The sequence below is a fragment of the Leuciscus leuciscus genome (genome assembly GCF_965113295.1).
Source record: "Leuciscus leuciscus genome assembly, chromosome: 11".
In the NCBI taxonomy this organism is placed as follows: Eukaryota; Metazoa; Chordata; class Actinopteri; order Cypriniformes; family Leuciscidae; genus Leuciscus; species Leuciscus leuciscus.
This window is the reverse complement of record NC_138735.1, coordinates 9,524,200-9,543,957: the sequence shown is the minus strand read 5'-3', so window position 1 is coordinate 9,543,957 and position 19,758 is coordinate 9,524,200. Positions and strand designations below refer to the sequence as shown.

Genomic DNA, 19,758 nt, shown 5'->3' with positions numbered 1-19,758 from the left:
TGCCTCAGATGGCTGGACGGGTTATTTTTGTGATATGTTTTCCAAACGCAATAGTGTGAGTGAGCGCTTGTGTGTGTCTAAAGGAATGTGTGTGGTAATGAGATGCCATGCCAGTGTAGAGGAATGAAGATGAGCATGCCATCATTGGTTTCCTGTTTTCACATTTCTGAAAGCTCTCTGTGTATCTCGCAAAAAATAGCCCAGGACATGCTTGTGGGATATGGAAAGTGTTTGTGCATGAGATTTAAGGAGTGAATTATTGATTCTCAGAGGAAGTGCAGCTTTATATAGATGTTTTGTTTGTGATTTTGATTTTTATGTTGGGATGCTGCTGAGATGCTTTAGGTCTATCAGTGCACTTGTTGGAGCTCTATCTCGCCAGGACCGGTCACTGTTTTGAGCAGGTCTTAAAATAAAGCAGCTGTGAGCGTCCACTGCAGGTCTGTGTGCTGGTGGTCACATGAGTTGTGCTCATGCCACTGTGTGCTCATATTTCATAACACTAAAGGAGATGATGAACAGAGAGATGCTCTACTACGGTTTTAGACATGATCCTGTGGCTTGTAGAAAAGCAGGCTCTGATTTAAAGGGATAGGTCGCCCCCAAAAGTGAAATGTGGTTATCATTTACTCACCCATATGTCATTCCAAAAAGCATTGGTATTGAAAGTCCATACCATGTTTTTTTTCCCTCACAGCAGAAGGGGAAGGGGAGCGCTATCATTTACATAGAGAAACCACTTACCCAACTTTCAGTTTTTTATATAATTTACATGAACATACAGCTATATTACACACTAAAGGAAAGGTACTATACAAAAATATTGGATTACTACCATAATAAGTGCTCTTTAAATTTGTGTTTCATAACCACTTTTTACTTTCTATATCAGTGGTTCCAAACCCTGGTCCTTGAGTACCTATGACTTACACCTGTATGATTCTGCTGTGGGCGCCATCTTCTGGCATTAAGCGGAAATTCATTCATTGCGACCCTCACAGTGGGTAGGCAGGTCCATTGTGGTTTTGGACTCCACTACAAAATAGCTGGCCTTTTTAAATAGTGGCTATTTCGTACGCAGCCTTTGTTTCCTTAAACATACACACCTGATTCAACTTATCAGCTCATTAGTAGAGACCCCAAAACAAATGGGGTTTGCACCAAAACCTGAAATGGGTTTCAGATATGAGAGACAAATGTGTACATGGGGGTACTCAGGGTTGGGAACCAGTGACCCTTACAGCAGTGGTTCTCAACTCCAGTCCTCGGGACCCGCTGCTCTGCACATTTTGTATGTATCCCTTATTTAACACACCTGAACCAGATCATCAGCTCGTCAGGAGAGACTCCATGAACTGATTTGAGTGTGTCAGATAAGAGAGACATACAAAATGTGCAGAGCAGCGGGTCCCGAGGACTGGAGTTGAGAACCACTGCCTTACAGGTTTGATATCCTAATATGATTGATATTCGAGATAACTGCTTTACTTATGATGGCAGCATGGCACGCTTTATTTATAAGCTTAAGGCGGTTGAAACAGTGTGAATAAAAATGCCTTATTTCTTTGATTATAAACATCTAGCTTCACAGTCTTTGCGTTTGTATCAAATGCTCTTCCAAAGAAGAGCCATTCCAGCTTAGGTGGATTTATCGCTCATGGCAACAGCTATCTCAGCATAGCATCAAAAGACAACAATTTGTGCCGTTAATGTCATGTTTTTCTTCCAAACCCACTATATAACATAAGTCGAGTGTTTAAAATAACCACCTTCTGTGATCTTATGTGGTGAGAAATTTTTTTTTTATTTATAGTATTCTCTACAATAATAAAGTCAATGCTGATTATTCATATTGTTAATTCTTATGAAAATTCCAGAGGTAGCTTGAAGAATACAGATTAACCATGTATTGTCTCAATTGTGTGTTTATTGTCACGTTTATAGAGTCAAAACGTTTCTATCTGCATGTTGTTCAGCTGCAGCGAAAGCTGGATAACTTGGTCCATATAAGAGATTTCGTAGAATGTCATAACATTTACTTAAGGCCCTGTCTCAAATGGCACACTTCATTTGCACTTACGGTCTTGTCAAGTCAAGTCACATTTATTTATATAGCGCTTTTTACAATACAGATTGTTTCAAAGCAGATTGTTTTACAGAGATAACAGGAAAATAATGCAAAAAGGTTTGTTTCCAGAAGAAAATAGCATCACAGTTTCATTTTTGTTTAAAAAAAAGTTATTAATTTAGTTTATATATAATTACATATAATAGTGCACAGGGACCTGCTCTAAACAGCGACCGGCCCTGATGAGATAGAACTCCAACAAGTGCACTGATGGCAAGGAACCAAAACTCCATCATGTAGCAGAATGGAGAGAAAAACCTTGGGAGAACCCAGGCTCAGTCGGGGGGCCAGTTTTTCTCTGGCCAATGAATGAACAGTGTATGATTATGATTAAGGCAGCATTATAGGTCAGAAGTCCTTCTTGTTGACTTACAACAGCTGCCACGTGTGCGTGTCTGTTAAGTCCATGAGACCGTAGGGTGTCCCATTTGTCATTTTATTTGTAAGAAGGGTACTCGCGAGTTGCATGGGATCATTAGCTATGTGATAATTTAGCATATTTTTTTTAAAAGCCTGATGCTGGTCACGATTCACTGCCTTTATATGGACAAGAACGAGTGGGACTGGAGTGCTGCTGTCCTGCAGAGTTTAGCTCTAACTGTGAAAAAAACTCACCTGCTAGTAGCTTTAGTGACCTTGAAGACATTGATTAGCTTGTTATGGTGTGTTTGATTAGGGTTGGAGCTAAACTCTGCATGACAGTATCACTCCAGGACTGACGTTGCCTATCCCTACCATACGGCATTACAACAACAACGGGGTGAGTAAATGATGACTTCATTTTCCTTTTAGGGTGAACTATTCCTTTAAGGCCCTTTTAGATGACTAACCATAATTCTGAGGAATAGAAATAGTAATGCATTGCTAGCCTTAGCATACATCACTAGTAAATGGTCTTTGCATTGTGATTTAATTTATGTCTACATGGTGCATGAAACTCTTACTTCAAGAGACGTTTGAGACGGGCAGTAGAGTAGCTTTGCAGTGAGCAATGGAGAACAAACAAATAAGGGACATGTAAAGTGAGAAGAGAAAGCCATCTCGTCCAGTGCAGGCAGATGTGTTGCACTCTGACGGTCTCTTTCCCTGCTTCACTCTCTCCCCGACATGCTCCGTGTCTCAATGGAAACCTCATGCATGTGCACTCTGCCTTCCCACTCTGAAAGAGAGAGCGAGAGAGAGAGGGAGGGCTCGCGAAGAGCGAGAAAGAATCACATCATCAGAAGATCAGCAGAGGAAAGCAGCAATAGCAAGGACCAGCAGGCTTTGCCATGCTCACTCAGAGGAATGGGGCGTGTACCGGCTGCGTTCTGCCCGGGAAGGACGGCTCTGATCAAATGGATGTGGCAGGGTGTACCTGTGCCTGGGATTGTCTGACAGGGGTGGACGGCTGTTTATCGGACACTTCCTGCCTTTGGTTCCAGCTCCTGGCCAGGGCATACTGGGGGGACGTGGAACTGGGGCTCCGGGAGGCCCAGAAGGATGTCTCTTGGCGCAGATTGAAGAAGACGACTCCGAGGAACTGCATGCGGGCTTGGGTAAGGTTCTCTGGATCTGCTGTAGGTTAAGAGCAGCAGAAACTAAAAAGGAGAAGATGGGTTCATAGTGACAGTCTGGTCCTGCATATAAGGGATGGAGGGCTTCCACATAGACAGAGGCTCCCAGCGGTGTATTGAGTTACGCAGGGCTGAGGGGGGCAAGGAGATGGCTCTCAGGAATGCTTTGTTCGTCATTCACATCCAGGGTGGTTGGTTAGGTCTCCTACATTGAGCCAACATGTAACATATTTTTCACAGCAAGACAACTGTGTGTGTACGTGCCCTGGTTTCACGTTTCAGTTATTGTTTCTATGTAAGCAACGGTCTCAAAAGAGGAACCTTGGGATTGAACAGACTTTTGATTGGGTACTTGCTCACGTTTTTAAACCCAAACCCTGTGGATGATGGTTTCATCTAGATAACAGAGTTGTGTGATTGAGATGTTTCTATGTTTTTATCTTTGGAAAAGTGTGTGTTCAAGAAAGAGAGACGTTTATGTGTTCACAGTGAGCTCCGCTGTGGCTCAAGAGTGACTCACGCTTGCCATAACTACAGGACGCACATGAATATTTGTGTATTTCGCCATGACAGCATTTAGCAAGAAAATTGTATTGCTTAGAGGTTGCTCTATTATAGCTGAGGAAACTTCCATAATATGGATTTATTTATTTTTTCATTTAACTATTAGCTTTGTCTCAGATGTTTCTCCTTACATTCCATTAGAGAAAAGAAAATAGACACAGTTGAGACAGTTGTTGACAGTAGAGGAATAAAGCTATACAATGAATGTGGATAGTATACCTCAAATAATTTGGTCTTTGAAGAATTTGATGAGAAAAGTTTGGGTTCATTGTGAGATTAGATTTCGGTATCTTGTCAAATATGATTTTGAGACCTTGTTGAGATATCCTATGAAAGTCAGATTGCTGTGGTCTTTTTCTCAACAACAAATTTTTTTTGGGCAAAAGTCTCAATTTAATCCTATTGTTTTCTAGACAAACAAAAAAGATGCAGTAGATTGGATGGGCTGATAAATATATTTATTTAGGGAATCAGCAGCTTTGAACTGTATGTCAACTTTTCTGGCAATAGAACACATGAATGTGATTTCAAACCAAGTTTCTGAAAACCATTAAACACCACTCCTTCTTAAGGTTTAAAGTAACTGGTGCATTTTAAAAAACAAATGTACTTGGTAGTGAAATGTGATTGTTATGTAACTAGTTCTTGAATTTGACTAATGACCAATGGGATTGTGTGTATTATTCATGCTGTTTGATGGACTGGATGGTTTGTATGATGCTGTTTCTGGTGCGAAGGACTCTCACACAGGGCAGTCATTCACGTTTCCTGGACTTTCCGCCATTCAGACGAGAGCTTTTTCCAGCTGTATAATTTAACAGGTTAAATTTAGCATTGGAAACAGGGTTGTGTGCCCACCACAAAGACTATGACTGGCTAATGGTAGGGAAATGAAAAATGAAAGGCAGAGGAAAGTTGTGCTGTTATAGTGGGTGTTGTTGGAAAACCACGTGTATGAGTCAAGGTAGCATTAGCATATGAAGCAGAGCAAAGACAGGAAAGAGAATCCTTCACACAGCAGTTTGATTATATGGAATGATGCCAGAAAGTTCTGAAATTTAGCTAATTTCTCATAATTTTTACATTTTACTATAATAACTATAAAAACACAGTAGCAAATGTCATATTTCATGTAGGGGTGATGAGACACATAGATGTAGGCTACCTTTAATTTCAACAAACTGATTGCTCACTTAAAAAAACTCATAGATAACGTTTTCAAATCATTTCATGTTGTGTGACATAAAGCCGTAATATCAAGTGGGTGAGTTGTTTACTTGTACATTTGAATTAGTCTTCCCATATAAACACCATTATTTATTTACACAAAACGAGAGGCGAGATTTATCGTGTGAACTCAATGAGCTCAGAGGAAGCAAGAGAGTCGCTCTATCGCGCTGTAGCTTCAACAACTGGTGACGCTGTTGGACAGTGACACTTCAGGAAAACAAGTAATTTATACACTTTTTAATGTCATATTTTGTAATATTTGCATTGTTTTATTTTGTACTGTGGATTGTTTTCTCATCCAGTTTCTGAGGAGGCCGAGAAAATACCTTAGCTCCTTGTAATTGTATGTTTATATAGAATACTTGTGTACTGCATACTGTGCAGTATACTGTATGCTACATACTATTTTATAAAACTGCATGTGAAACACTATTATGCAGCAATAATATTGTTGCGGGAGCTCACTACATTGCATTTTTAATATAGAAAGTTGTGTCTAGTGTTCATTTTACTTATAATGTAGTCATTTTGCATTTTTAATCCAGATATCTGTCTCACTGTTTGGCAGTGTGGCCAAATAATTGAAAAGAAGGAAATGTTAAAGTCCCCCTGTAGTCAATAATTTTATTCCTTAAAACTCATTTTTTTCATGCCTTCAAATAGCTTGAATGCAACTCTACACCCTTGCTTCATTTAGTATGCATACAGCCGCTATATTGCTAAATCTACCCGTTTTTTCATATTAACAGAAAAATACAAGCACATGGCCAGTAAAACAAATCACCAGCCATGTGCTCACACAAAACGAGACATGAACACGCAGCTAATGAGAACACTCATAAGCCACGTGTTCACACAAAACATGACAACATGAAAACACACAGCTAGTGTAAAACACAAAATACAAGCTGTGTGCTACACAGCACAAGACAAAACGTGACATACACAGGACACAACAACACACACAGACAGAAGAGCGTGCAGCCCGAGCGAACTCGAAACCGCACACTCACGTGACAAGACATGCTCACAACAGAAATACAAACACACGGAGCATGAGTGTCTGAATCCCGAAGCCAAACTAGACCGAAGTGCCGGGATCCAAACACCATGCCCCGCACATGAAACAAGTCACACACAAGAGTGCATGGCTCGAGCACAATTGAATCCATGCGCTCAGACACAGACAAGACAAAACAGGAGTGGCAGGGCTCTGTCACAAAACCAAGAAATAAACTAGACAGAAGTGACAGAACCCTAACAAGAAACACCACATAGAAATATAAACAACATTAAAATCTTGATTTTCTCCACAGGGGGACACCAAAAAATTTGACATCCTATTCACAGGATGCATCCTGCATACTACACACAAATAGTATGGGACTAGTAGTATGCTAGTATGCCTTTCCAAACGTCTGTCATTTCTTTGTAAGAGTTTGCAGTGGACTGTGTCCAACACTAAATGTACGTAATCTAATTCCCTCTGGTGATGTCATGTTCAGACTCAGTTGTGTAAAAGCCCAGCCCAGACTCTAGAGACATCCACAGCTGTCTGTACCTGAGCCCAGCCACAAGCTAAAATACATCCATTCCCTTATAATACATCCATCTCCTGCAATGCTAAACCACAGTCTGGTCTGTTTGGCAGTCAGAGTGACCCGGAGTCAATGTGGTGTTGTCAGAGTCTACCACAGTCACACACCCTGTGGAGGAATGAGAGTCTACTGCCATTATTTCATAATGTAAATGTCACACGTTTCCTCCGAGGATACAGGGGACGGACTGACGTCACCGGCCCAGATGCTAATGTGAATTACCACCTCCCCCCGCCAGAAGAACATTACTGGTGGCGTGATGTGCATGACATGTACATATGTGTTGGTCATATGGAAAGAAATGTCTCGGTTGAGTCACAGCATTTTCTGTGTGACCTTCATTCATTGTAGTGGCAGATATTTGAGATGTGTAAAATCATGTCAGCGATGCTTTATAAACACTCACAGGATACTCTGTTGCAATACCTTCTGCCCTTCAGAGAAACCCATTGTTTTCAGATAGCGTATGAATGACTGTTTGGAAACAGAAAAGCTCTGTTCCAGAACCTAGTGAGATGCCTTGCTGTCTAATGTCTAAGGCGGGGCCGTTCACACATTTTTCCATTCCACTGTGCTACTTTTCCATTGATTTTCATAGTAAATGTGTGAGACGTATATCATTAACCATCGCACTTGCATCTTTTGCAGCATCTTGCATATTGCATGGCATTCTAAAAACACGGTGCTCAAGTTAAAAGAAGTTAAGCTTTTAAAAAATGCATCTCCTGAGCTTGTGGGATTTTTCCCCATTGCACTGACTTGGGTCCAGGGTTGCGTAACAAAACCAGACCAATTGCTTTTGAATAGCCCAAATGATATTTAAAACCCACCCAATCATGGCCAAAACTAGCCCAATCACGTTCGTGTACTGCCATGTTTTTAACAGCAAAAATGTGTTCTGTGTGAACCTGCCCTGAATAGACAGCTGCTTTCAAAGGCAACATTTAATCGTCTAACAACATGCCTAATGTAAAACACAGCATGCTGTTAAGCTAATGATGCAGTAATATAATTAGCACAAAAATACATAATGCCAAAGACTATAGAATAACACAAGACGGGTCACTCGTATGGTTTTGAATGGGGAAGAATAAGTCCCGCCTTCTAAATAAGAGCCAATCGCCGATTGGTAAAGTCATCGCGTCACTGCAGCTGCCGTTAGAAGCTCTGGTTCCTATTGAAACAGTCAGACGTGATTCAAGCGTTTAGAAACAACATTTATGAGACATTTGTTATCAGATTTCATTAGTGATTTAAAATATGACATTAATCATAAGCTTGGCGAACAGTTTTGGAGAATTTGATGTTTCCCCATTCAAAGAGATAGAGCTGCACTTGCACTTGCAGTCATTTCAAAGATGGTCGCCAAGTGAAATGACTTCTCTTAAAGGGACTTTGATAATGCATACATTTATTAGGCACACACGCACACAAAAAAATGTATTTAAATGTTTTTATCAGTACTTTTCAGTTGTAAATACTTTGACCAGTTAGAACAGTCATTATTTTTGCAGTTCTGTGTTGACACTAGTGCCGCTTCAGCTTCAATGAACTTTGATGAACTTCCTCAATGGTAGATTGTGTCCTGGGTCTCATGGTCTGCTCATAAGTACCATTTTATCTGCATATCCTGATCATAACACAGTTCAGTGCCTATTAAAATCAGTTGGAACACCAAGAGTCTGTGTGTGAGTGCTGATGTGGCAGGTTAAAAAGGCAAATGTTTTTCTGCTGCACTGGGACAGAGAGTGCTTTGTGTAATGATGAGCTTCTTCAAAGAAGTTCTTTTTCACTCTCAATGAGTACCATGTCAGTTTTGGGTGAAACTCCATTAAGACCCTCTAGAGATCAAACTCGTTTAAACCTTTCTTGAATTGACAATGGCATTATACTGCACATGTGGAAAAATAAATGACATAACCATTTATAAATGAGGTAAACAGAAGTGCTCTTGATGAGCGTTGTCACATGGGGACATTGTCACAAGGGCCACTATAAGCTTTGAACTCAAATGTCAAATTACTCAAAAATGTGTTCTCCTTAGGGTGTTTTTTGTGACTCTTATCCTACAGGATAACATTTTAGTATCATCATATTTTTGTTACTGAGTGGTTAAATATCTGATCTGGTAACTGCAATAATTGAGTGTAGAGCTATAGGATGAATGTAAGGCCCTTGAGCCAAAAACATAACCATCATTTCCTCTATGTGGATTGATTCATTAATGTTCTGCCATTGACTAAAAGTATCCGAATGACTAATTATTAGTATTTTGTTCTCTTTCTCAGGCCAAACAGAAGGATGGTTGTGAGCGCAGCGAGGCATCAGCTTTGTCTCCGGCTGCTGAAGAGGAGCCCTTCTCATGGCCAGGGCCTAAAACATTGCACCTACGCCGCACCTCTCACGGCTTTGGTTTCACACTCCGTCACTTCATCGTGTACCCGCCGGAGTCAGCCGTGCAGTCTTCTCTCAAGGTCAGTTCACAGCAAACACACGCGTAAGAGTGACCCAGATCATTGGGTCGATTGGTTTTGTCAGTTTGTTTCCTAAACGTAATTCAGCTTCAGAGTCTCTTTTCTCCCTCTCCAGCAGATACAGTATGTGCTTAAGATGAAATGCTTACCTTTAGTGCTCGTCTGCATACAATAATAGGATCATTTATGACATTTGCATCTTAGGCGGGGGGAAGAGGGGGGACATCTACAGGCCTCACAACATCTTGTGTTTTTTGGCGCTGTCAATTCTCAATGTACTCAACTGTGGGTTGTAGAAATAAATTGTGTATTTCAGCATATTTCACTGCAGTGTTAAAGCTGACCATTCTCAAAAGTGCCGTTCCAGTGTCAGTCGGTCACATTTTTTTTGGATCCTATCCTACATCATCAGCTACTGTCAAGCCTTTTATAAAGTTTGTGCCACATTTTGGGATTTTGTTGGTGTAACAGTTTAAGTCCAAGGACGAAGAAGAAGGTATAAATAACGTCTTTATTAAATATAAGCCAACCACTCGAAACAGTGTGCCATGCACACACAATACTGGACAAAGAATGAATGAAGGTGAGGAACTTAGGGTACGTTTACACGTGGCCGTTTATTTTCATAAACGGACATTTCACCCTCTCCGTTTTCAGAAAAGTGTTAGTTTACACAAACCCATGTATATGCCGTCAAGAGCATGCCGAACCTGTAGGTGGCAGTGTAACGAGAAGCTCAAGCCCATGTTAGCCAATCAGAATCCCGAAAATATAGGTTGCACCTTTGACGCAGTGCAAGTTCTGTCGCATACTGTGACGTCGACTGCCTAAAACTCATGTTTACATGCAAACGTGCAAACAGAGTTTTCCAAAATCTCCACTCTGGCCGGAGTTTTTAGAAAGAATCGTTTTCAGAGGCGAATTCTCCGTTTGCGTGCAAACGAGGGGCACAACCGAAGGGAAATGTCTCAGTTTTTCAAAATAACCATGTACGTGTAAACGGGGCCTTAAATACACATGGTGATGAACTAAATGATGAACAGCTGTGAGGAACAAATGATTCATCATCATATGCATGAAAAACAGACTGATAGAAATCAAACTGACTCAGAACTGAGCATAACTGTGACAGTTAGTTGTAGTGATGCACTAAAACTAGGTTTTTTACAGACACACTGAAACCAAAATTAACGTTTTCTTTTAGCCCCAAAAAACCCCCCGGAAATAAAGTTAATATTTAATAATCTACACGTATAAAACATAAACTGAATTGTAAACATTTAAATTGTAGTTTTTATATCAACTTCTTAATTATATAATTGGTTCTACTCCAGTTTGTTGTTGAATATAAATATTTAAATATATATATATATATATGTCACAGGTGGCTGCTAACAGGACACAATGACGAAGATTCAAACAAAATAGTCTTTAATCCAAATATATCACAGGAGAGCTCAGGGAAATAGACAAAATGCACCTTTACATTGATGACAATGAACTGAAGGAAGACAGGACTTAAATACACAGAGCTAATTATTGGGCAGCAGGTGAGTGGGATATACAATCAAGGGAACAAACTGGCACACACTGGGAAACTGGGTCACACGGGCAAACAGGCACTGAACTTAAAACACACTGAAAATGATCAAAGCCCTGATTATATATACAGTCAGGGTTTTGATATTTAAAAAAGGACTGTAATAACTTGTTTTCATGACAGATTTATTCAAACATGCATCAAATAATGAAGCTTAAGTAAAAATATTACGAATATGTAATGAAGTGGCTAGTGGGTATATTTAGAAAATGCTCCTCCGTAGAGCATTTTTTCTAGCCAACTACTAGTGAGTTTATGATCGCTGAATGTCTTTCCTGATGTAAATGCAACGTTATGTGACATTGTTTATAAACTGTTTTATTCACATTTTTCTGTGGTTGAAACACTGATTGAGTGATTACATGAGACAAAATACATGTCAGCAAGTTGTACTGGTTGTTTTAACACACCGTCCAATGTTCACTCCTGTTTTATTTCTGAGTGACATCAGCCTAGTGGCCCCTCATCCATAAAGAGATTAAAGCTCTGTTGTCCCACCATCACCAGCCGTCAGATAATGCTAGTACCATCAACTGTTTTCAGATAATGCTTCCTTACAGATTACTGTTAGCCAACATGTGATTCACTTTAATCCCTATGTCAGGCAAATATATGACAACACAACTTGACATAAACATATAGGAATGAGATCTATTTTTCTGTCTCACTGACCCCAAACTTTAGAACACTATTTCTATTTTAATCCGTTTTTTTTTTATTATTATTATTCTTTATTAGTAATTTGTTATTAATGTAAAGTTTTCTGGAATGTTTAACTAGGTTTTAGGTGTAGCTTGGATTACACTTCAAATGGAACATGATTTCGATCCCACACAGCTTTTGATTTCATGAACGTTTTTGAAACATCTGAGTATTAACACTCTTTTATCTTCTCTCTCTTTCAGGATGAAGACAATAGCAGCAGAGGTGAGTTTAACTGGTCTGTGATCCACATTCACTGCATTTGTTTATTTAAGGCTTTTGTCTGATGCCTGCTACAGACTTTGTGATTTCTGCAGTCATTATAAATCACACTGTACAACATGGATCTAAAAAACTTGGGTACAACATGCATGTAGACTGTATGATGATGACACCTACTGAATCGTAGGCTACAACGCAAGTTAGTATAGAAGAATAAAATGTCATCAGCATGCGCTAGTGGTAAACAAATAGAGCAAGATGAATTATGTGCACTGAAAAAAGGAGGAAGCGAAAGAGGAGAATATGGAGTGAAAGAGGAGAATAGGCGAAAGAGGCCAATTTTACAAATGGAGCATCAATATGCTTTTTCATATTGCATTTTTATTGGCTAGTCAGTAGACGTAGGTCATAGCAGCAAACTCACTGTGATATAAGGTTCATACTTCATAGTAATAGGTAGGAGATTCTCAGAACTTCAGGTCTGTATCTACTGTGTCTGTCATGAGAGTGAGGTGTTATCTTCAGTGGCCTGTGTCTGACCTTGCACTCTGCGAATTGCTGGGAATCTTTAATGCACGCTCCCGGGGCAGGAAAACTCCCAGCTGGCAGTGCAGCGTGCTCTGTGGCGGTTGATCAGCTGTGGGCTGGTGTTTGGTTACTGAAGAAGAGTGCCATGAAGGTTTGTGGAGTTACAAATCATACAAGGTAGTGGAACATGCACAGTAGCAAAATGACTATCAGTAGCCGTGAAGTAGAGAGGTTTACAGGAGTAGGGCTCCAGTATAGATGCACATGATGTCACAGGAGGCGGGAGTTGGTGTTCAGCTTGAATACTGTGAAAAACACAAAACACATCTAAAATGGTATAGAGCTGTGTGAATTAGGCCTGTCGCGATAATTAAATAACCGTCTGATCGCGCTTATTTGATCGAACTGCGATTGTTTCAGACAACCGCGATTTACTGCGCTCTTTTATAGGCCTACGGCACAAGGAGGAGTCATGGACCAAAAGAAATAGACAAGCACTAATTAAGTTTTCCAGCAATGTATTCAAAGTCATCTGAAGCCATTCCATAGTTTAATGTGAGGGACAGAAGTCTATTTACATAATTAAATTAAGGTTCACGGAAACTTGTCTTCTCTCCTCTGGAACTGTCAATCATTCTCCATTCAGTATTCAAACAGCGCACGCGCCTAGTCTGGTATACTGTCTATGTTTATATACTGTCTATGGTTCGTCCACACACATCGAAAGGACTATGAATTGGCATCAGACGCTCAATAACTGGAATTTAAAACTGTGAAGAAACAAATGATCAATAAACTGTTGGAAAGATATACACTAGGATTTGTGCGCTCGACATTTCTTCGCTTTGTGCTGTGAACTTTTAAATGCGCGCTTGTGCAGCGCTGCACACTGCGACTCCATGTTATAAATATATACACTTCTGAATTCTTTACATTCACATATAAATATAAAATAGTTAAATGTATGAATACCTGAATGAATTTTATAAGATTACTAATGGTAATATGTTTAGATTTGATAAAATTACTGTGCAGATTTTTTCAAGAATTGCTTTTTGCTGCTGATTTATACTCAGTTTAATAAATAAATAAAAATTAATTGCTATTGAATACATTTATTTCATATTTAAAGCTGTTAATTGTAATCTTACACTGCAAAATGATAACTTACAAAAGATTAAATTCATCACAATTATTTAATGAATAAAGCTCACAAAAAAAAGTATGACAAAGCCCTAAAACTGCAATTAATCGGCATAACCGCAATTATTTTTTAGACAATTAATCGTCAGCCAAATTTCATAATCGTGACAGACCTAGTGTGAATGACTGTACAGATTCAACAAGACATCAGAGCTATCTTTTAACAGACTGCCAAATGCTACAGAAAAGAGAAGCAAATGGATCACTGCAATTCCCAGAACTAGGCAGCGAAACGTGGATTGGCCGTTACAATTTTGTGTCAGATATATTGATTTTTGGGGTAAAATCATACCCTGGGTTATATATTGTATTGACCACTCATCAATTAAATACGCCCAAGCGTCAAGTCATGTCAATTTATTTGTATTGCACTTTCCAAGCAGCTTTGCAGAAAGTTATAATGCTATGTCTATAATCCTTAGTACTTTACTAAGTTTCAGGGCTAGGCGATATGATGAGGTATAACATTGATGTAAGTGATCAACTGGATTTAGATCTAGCTATATTATATTTAATATGTTGTATATCAGGTAAAGGGTTCACAGGCTTTGCTTTATGTATTTATATACTGCATTGAAATCAGGTTCATATAAATGTCAGAAAAACCCGATTCTTAGCCACATGTTAATGTCAATGGACCACTGGTTTTTTGGTAGATTGTGAGAATCACTGTCTAGTTTGTCTAGAAATGGATTAATTTGCAATAAGTATTTTTATAGTAGTTTATCCATGTCTTTGACTTGCTCTGGTCAAAGCAGCACCATCTCTCTCTCTCTCTCTCTCTCTCTCTCTCTCTCTCTCTCTCTCTCTCTCTCTCTCTCTCTCTCTCTCTCTCTGTTCTGCTGCAGTGTTTGTCAGATTTCCCCTCATTCATATCCGAATCACGTCTGATACGCCCCATTATGACAACAGGAAAACCCACTCTGGCTTTCATCTCCTGCACGTATTTGTAATTTTTACTGCACGCACACTCACTTCAACATATCTCCCTGCCATATAAACCCTTTAGTATGAGGTCAGTATGTAGAGTCCTGCATGCTCTCAAAGAACTTGTCTGTAATGGAGATATATTAACAGTTATAAAACAGATTATCTGGCTCTCAGTAGCTGATTGGTCAATACAGCATTCCAGCTTTAGGACTCTTTTAACCTTAGAGATTTTTCTGTATAGAAGGATGGCAACTAAATGTTTCAATGATCATTTGTGTCCTTAATATTTTTATTATGTAGTAGTCATATAAAAGCAAATAGGCATTCGAGATTTGATTACAGTCAAGTTCTGTATGCCCAAATAGGAAACTAATTCACAATTAAAGTAATTCCAACATGCTAAATTGTCTGTAGTAATTAAGGCACCAATTACAGCCCATTTACAGGCAGAGCTAAAGATATATTGATGTCCACTTACAGCTGACAGATGTGTAGTGATGTTCCCTAGAACAGCTGTAGTGAATTGATCTGCCTTTCAGTTAAATATTTGGTAAAGAGCTTTTCCTGCAGGAAATTGAGCAGCAGAAATTTCTCGTAACCGTTCCTAAATGGTGCATTCCAGAGAGTTCTGCAACGGGGGGGTGTGTAACTTGAGACTTACACACACACTCACACACACAGATTTATTGTAGTGTTAAGGAAATGCTGCCCGCATGTGTAACACACGCCTTTATTTGGCAGCTTGTATTACTCTGCTGAAGGGCATTAATACTCTTCATACTTCAGAGTGTGCTCTTGGTGCTTGCTATAACATTGCTTGCTTGTTTCTAGATGATTTCTGGCCCATGTCAAAAGAGCCCCAAATGAGTCTCTATGATATTCTGGTTTCTATATATATAACTTGAATGCCTTTCCTTATCATAGTGATTTTTACCTTAAAACCGGGCACAGACTACAGGAGTTTTTAAAATCTTAATGGATTGTGAAATCTGGTTGCATCATCACGCACATAAGGAGAATCAAATCTCAAAACTGCACACACTACAAAATTTGAAAACCATGCATGGCACATCACACACTACAATATATTCTTAAGATAATCATGCCAGATTTAGCACCTCACATGATCTCACAGGGAAACGGATTTAAATATAATGGATACTGTGTCACGGAAACTTGCTGTAGACATTATATAAGCAGTCGTGTTGTTTCCACATTGCGACCGGCCGTTCCTCCATCTTCGTTGTCCACCTGACCCGTACAGCTGCTTGTTGTCTCGCGGTGGCCATTTCAAAAGTTCGTAATCATAGTCATAATCATCACGATTTAAAATCCTAAATATCAAACAAGTTTGAAATGTGTCCACGAGCAGGTCGGGAGGTTTAAGATTTGATCAGTAAACACCTCACATTACCAGATAATCTGCGCCGAACATCGGAACCAACTGATGCCCTTGAAACGTTTTTTTCTCTGAATGTCAGGAGGGGTCAGGTATAAATCAGCCTGAAACTCCTGAAGTCTGAGCCTGGTTTAAGGCACAGACACACTACAAGATAATCAAGCCAATTTTGAGCCCAATTCTCCCCTTCCGACAATCCTAGGTAAAGTCCTGATTATCTTTATGGTTCTACAGATTATTTTATCAGATTTTCCTGTGGTGTGAGGTGTGTTAAGAGTGATTGAATCTGTTCAGAAGAACATTGGGGTTGCACTGATCTCAAATCGTAAGTACCCAACATGTTGAATATTCAGAACTCCTTTTGTTTGGAGGGAACAAACCCAAGGACACACTCGCACGTGCTATACGTACATATTGTCACATGGAACGAAACGATACCCAATCAGAAAGCAAGCAGACGGAAGACAGAACCATAACACAACTTTTTTTCTTTTTTTCCGCATATTTTCTGTAAAAAGCAGTCCAAACATTATTATCGCTATTTCTTCTTGCCCGTCATCCGCCATGTTTATTTACTCTAAAGTTTTTACTTTCTGTAGTGAATAATTGACTGAGGTTTGCGACTTCTTCATCGCCATAATAGAGCAAAGTTTGCACATTGATTGTGCAATATCTACTGGCTTGCCTTTATGGTTTAAAATGGAAATATTTCCATTCCAATATTGTGCGAAAATTTTCTCTATCAATTGCTCGCAAAATGATGGACAGCGATTTCGACTTTGCAAGCTACGCCACTGGTCGGGACTCTGGTTGTTTGTGAATGGAATCTGTTATTGTGTGATGCGCTGTCTTGGTCACATCGTGGCACTCCACACACTAGAACAAAACTATTAAATCTACAGTATGTTTTTTTTATTATTATTATTCTTTTGACCTCATTTTGTGTGATCTACAGAAGAAAGAAAGCAAATATTTTGATTTATCTCAGGTTTTTAATGACCTGAGAGTGAGGAAATGATGACAGTATTAATTTTTTTGGTGAACTATTACTTTAAATGTCAGATTGCTTTGCTTTATAACTTACATCCTGGCTTACACTTTTCAGAATGCAACAAGTGAAATCAAGTTTTTGGATCAAGCATTTGCGCTCATCTGCCTGTGGGAGTTTTTTTTTTCCAAAGCTTAGTCTGCCGTCATATGAACAAACAACCACTAAGAAATACCTCAGAGAAATTCGGGTTTCTACATTATGTCACCAAACAAGACAAACTAGGATGTTTTCTTCCTCTTTTGCTTCTTATCATTGCATAGGACTAGATGTTTCCTCACAGTAATTAGGATGTTTATTTGTGTAACATATATGCAGAAGAAGCCACAGGCATGTGTTAGGATGGAGATCTGCACTCCACGTGCAGACAATCTGGGTGGAATGGTTGGGTATCGTCCAATCTGAGCTGTGTATTATGAGATCAGCGCTCTTACTGCCTTTAAAATATGTTTGAAAGAATGACACAATGTTTGTGCGTGTTTGTTGACTTTTGCTTTAAAGCTGTACAGCCAAGAATATATTTGACTCATTTTCCATCATTCCTCTCACCCTTAAATGAGATGTGTAAGGTGTTGAGCTGAGGGAGAATTCACATATTGGGCCATTTTTACTAAACCGGTTTGTAATTTTAGTTTTTTTGTTTGTTTGTTAGGTTTTTTTTGCACGCAAGCACTGCGTTTCATTATAGAATGCACCAAATTCAGCAATTTCAGTTAACAGGACACTATAACCACCCACAAAAAGCTGGTTGTAAACAGGTTTATTGGAAAACCATCTCCTATCCAGATGTGACATAAAAAGTTAATTGTGTTTAATATAAAATGTAATCATAAATATAAAGTAATATATAAATAAAAATGTTAATCAGAATTCAAATCAAATATTTTGTCCTAACCAACCACAAAAGCAAAGCTACAATCCATCTAAATTATACTTTACATTTTTTGGGGGGGGGTGTTGTGCCAGGTAGCCCCGCCCACTGTGAAAACTCTTCAGACCGAAAAGATGATTATGGAAGTTTAGAATCCGATGTTAAACCAATTTCCAAGTTCCACAAGGAAAGGGTTAGGAACACCCTCAAGAAAACACTCACTCACTGGTTTCTACCACTGTATGGTTGCATTTCTTTGTATTAAAAGGGCAATTTCCCCTTGCAAATTGAGATCAGTTGGTTTGCTAAATTGGGTGATTTGTATTATACCTTAAAATGCATTTTTGGATTCTACCTTTCTTGTAATGTGTGATATAGCTTTTTGTAAATGTAAAAGGTCTGCAAAGTTCAAACACTGTAGTTGTAGCTGAGGCCTGGAAGAGTTTGGTTCGTGTTTTCGACATGTCTAGAAGATGCTGTTTTCTTCGCTACGAAAGCAAATCCACTTTGCATGCACTTCCAAAGGATGAGGACTCAAGCTCGAGTTGATACGATAAAACCGACACCATCATTACTGTTCGTATCACTGTGTATCAAGTGCTGAGGAAGGTTCTGGAGCTGAAATACAGATATGGTTATGAGCGTATCGTTTCCAACATGTGCTGTAAGCGGTAGACCAATCACAACAGACTAGGTCATCTGACCAATCAGTGCAGAGTAGGCTCTTGGAAAGGATTGGTCTATAGCAGGGGTGCCCAATCCTGCTCCTGCCGATCGACTGTCCTGCACAGTTCATCTCCAACCCTAATCAAACACTCCTGCCTTTAATTTTCAAGTGATCCTGAAACCCTTAATTGGTTGCTTCAGGTGTGTTTGATTAGGGTTGGAGATGAACTGTGCAGGACAGTCGATCGGCAGGAACAGGATTGGGCACCCCTGGTCTATAGAGAATGAATCTTTTATCAAACTGATTCAGACACTGTGAGAAAAGAGGTGATGCTGCGATATATATTATGAGAAAATTAAACCCATGTAAACCTATTGTTGGAGACCTTCAAAACAAAATTAGGAACCTTTAAGAAAAAAAGAGGCACTTTAAAACAATGCAAATAAACATATCAGCAGTCACAGATCATTTGTAGTGAATTATCCCCATTGTGTTGTGCTTTAAGGCTTTGCTACAGTTGAAAAAATATGCAGTAAAAGTAAAAAAAAGTCAACATCTGTTCAAATATTTGTTTTCCTTTTCTATGAAAATACATGCCAGAGATATTTCATTTCATTTTGTTTTCTTGCTAATGTTTTGGGTGGTGTCCATGAGGACAGGGATTGGAGCAAGAGCACAAGCACAAGCAAATAGAATTCTGCATGATTCTTGGAGGACCAGTAAAACCCCACCTTGCACCGCAGGGGCCAGACTCGGTTTGGATGCACTCCAGACACCAACTCTAGTGTCTCCGCTGCTTTATTACACTAGTGCTGCCTGACTGCAGAAGATATGGAGAACACTCATAAATAAGAGAGCTCTGGGTTCCCAAAAACAATGTGCTTTTGGCTCTCCTGTCACACAAGCTTGGCTGCTGTCCTCAACCTCCGCTATATTTCTGCACCTGATTACAGATGAACAGGTCCAGTGTAGTGTTGTAAAACCATACTTGTACTATTTTTATAAAAAAAAATTGCAATGTGTATTATGTATATTGTG

General features: G+C 39.3%; 1 protein-coding gene and 1 long non-coding RNA gene across 4 annotated transcripts in view; one reads left to right on the top strand and one right to left on the bottom strand.

Annotated features, from left to right (window-relative positions):
- LOC309509977 overlaps window positions 1–19,758 on the bottom strand; it is a 961,882-nt gene that overhangs the window by 529,135 nt on the left and 412,989 nt on the right. The gene's annotated exons all lie outside the window — the stretch shown is intronic.
- The window catches only part of arhgap21a (Rho GTPase activating protein 21a), a 104,575-nt gene that overhangs the window by 41,903 nt on the left and 42,914 nt on the right, over window positions 1–19,758 (top strand). For 2 of the 3 annotated variants that reach the window (XM_082184958.1, XM_082184957.1), the window contains exons 1-3: window positions 2,228–3,666; window positions 9,365–9,550; window positions 12,056–12,077. In XM_082184958.1, coding sequence (XP_082041084.1) covers window positions 3,400–3,666; window positions 9,365–9,550; window positions 12,056–12,077 — 475 coding nt within the window. In that variant the 5' untranslated portion in view covers window positions 2,228–3,399. Of the gene's footprint in view, window positions 1–2,227; window positions 3,667–9,364; window positions 9,551–12,055; window positions 12,078–19,758 lie in introns of those variants that run through there. The other variant, XM_082184959.1, reaches the window with a different exon arrangement.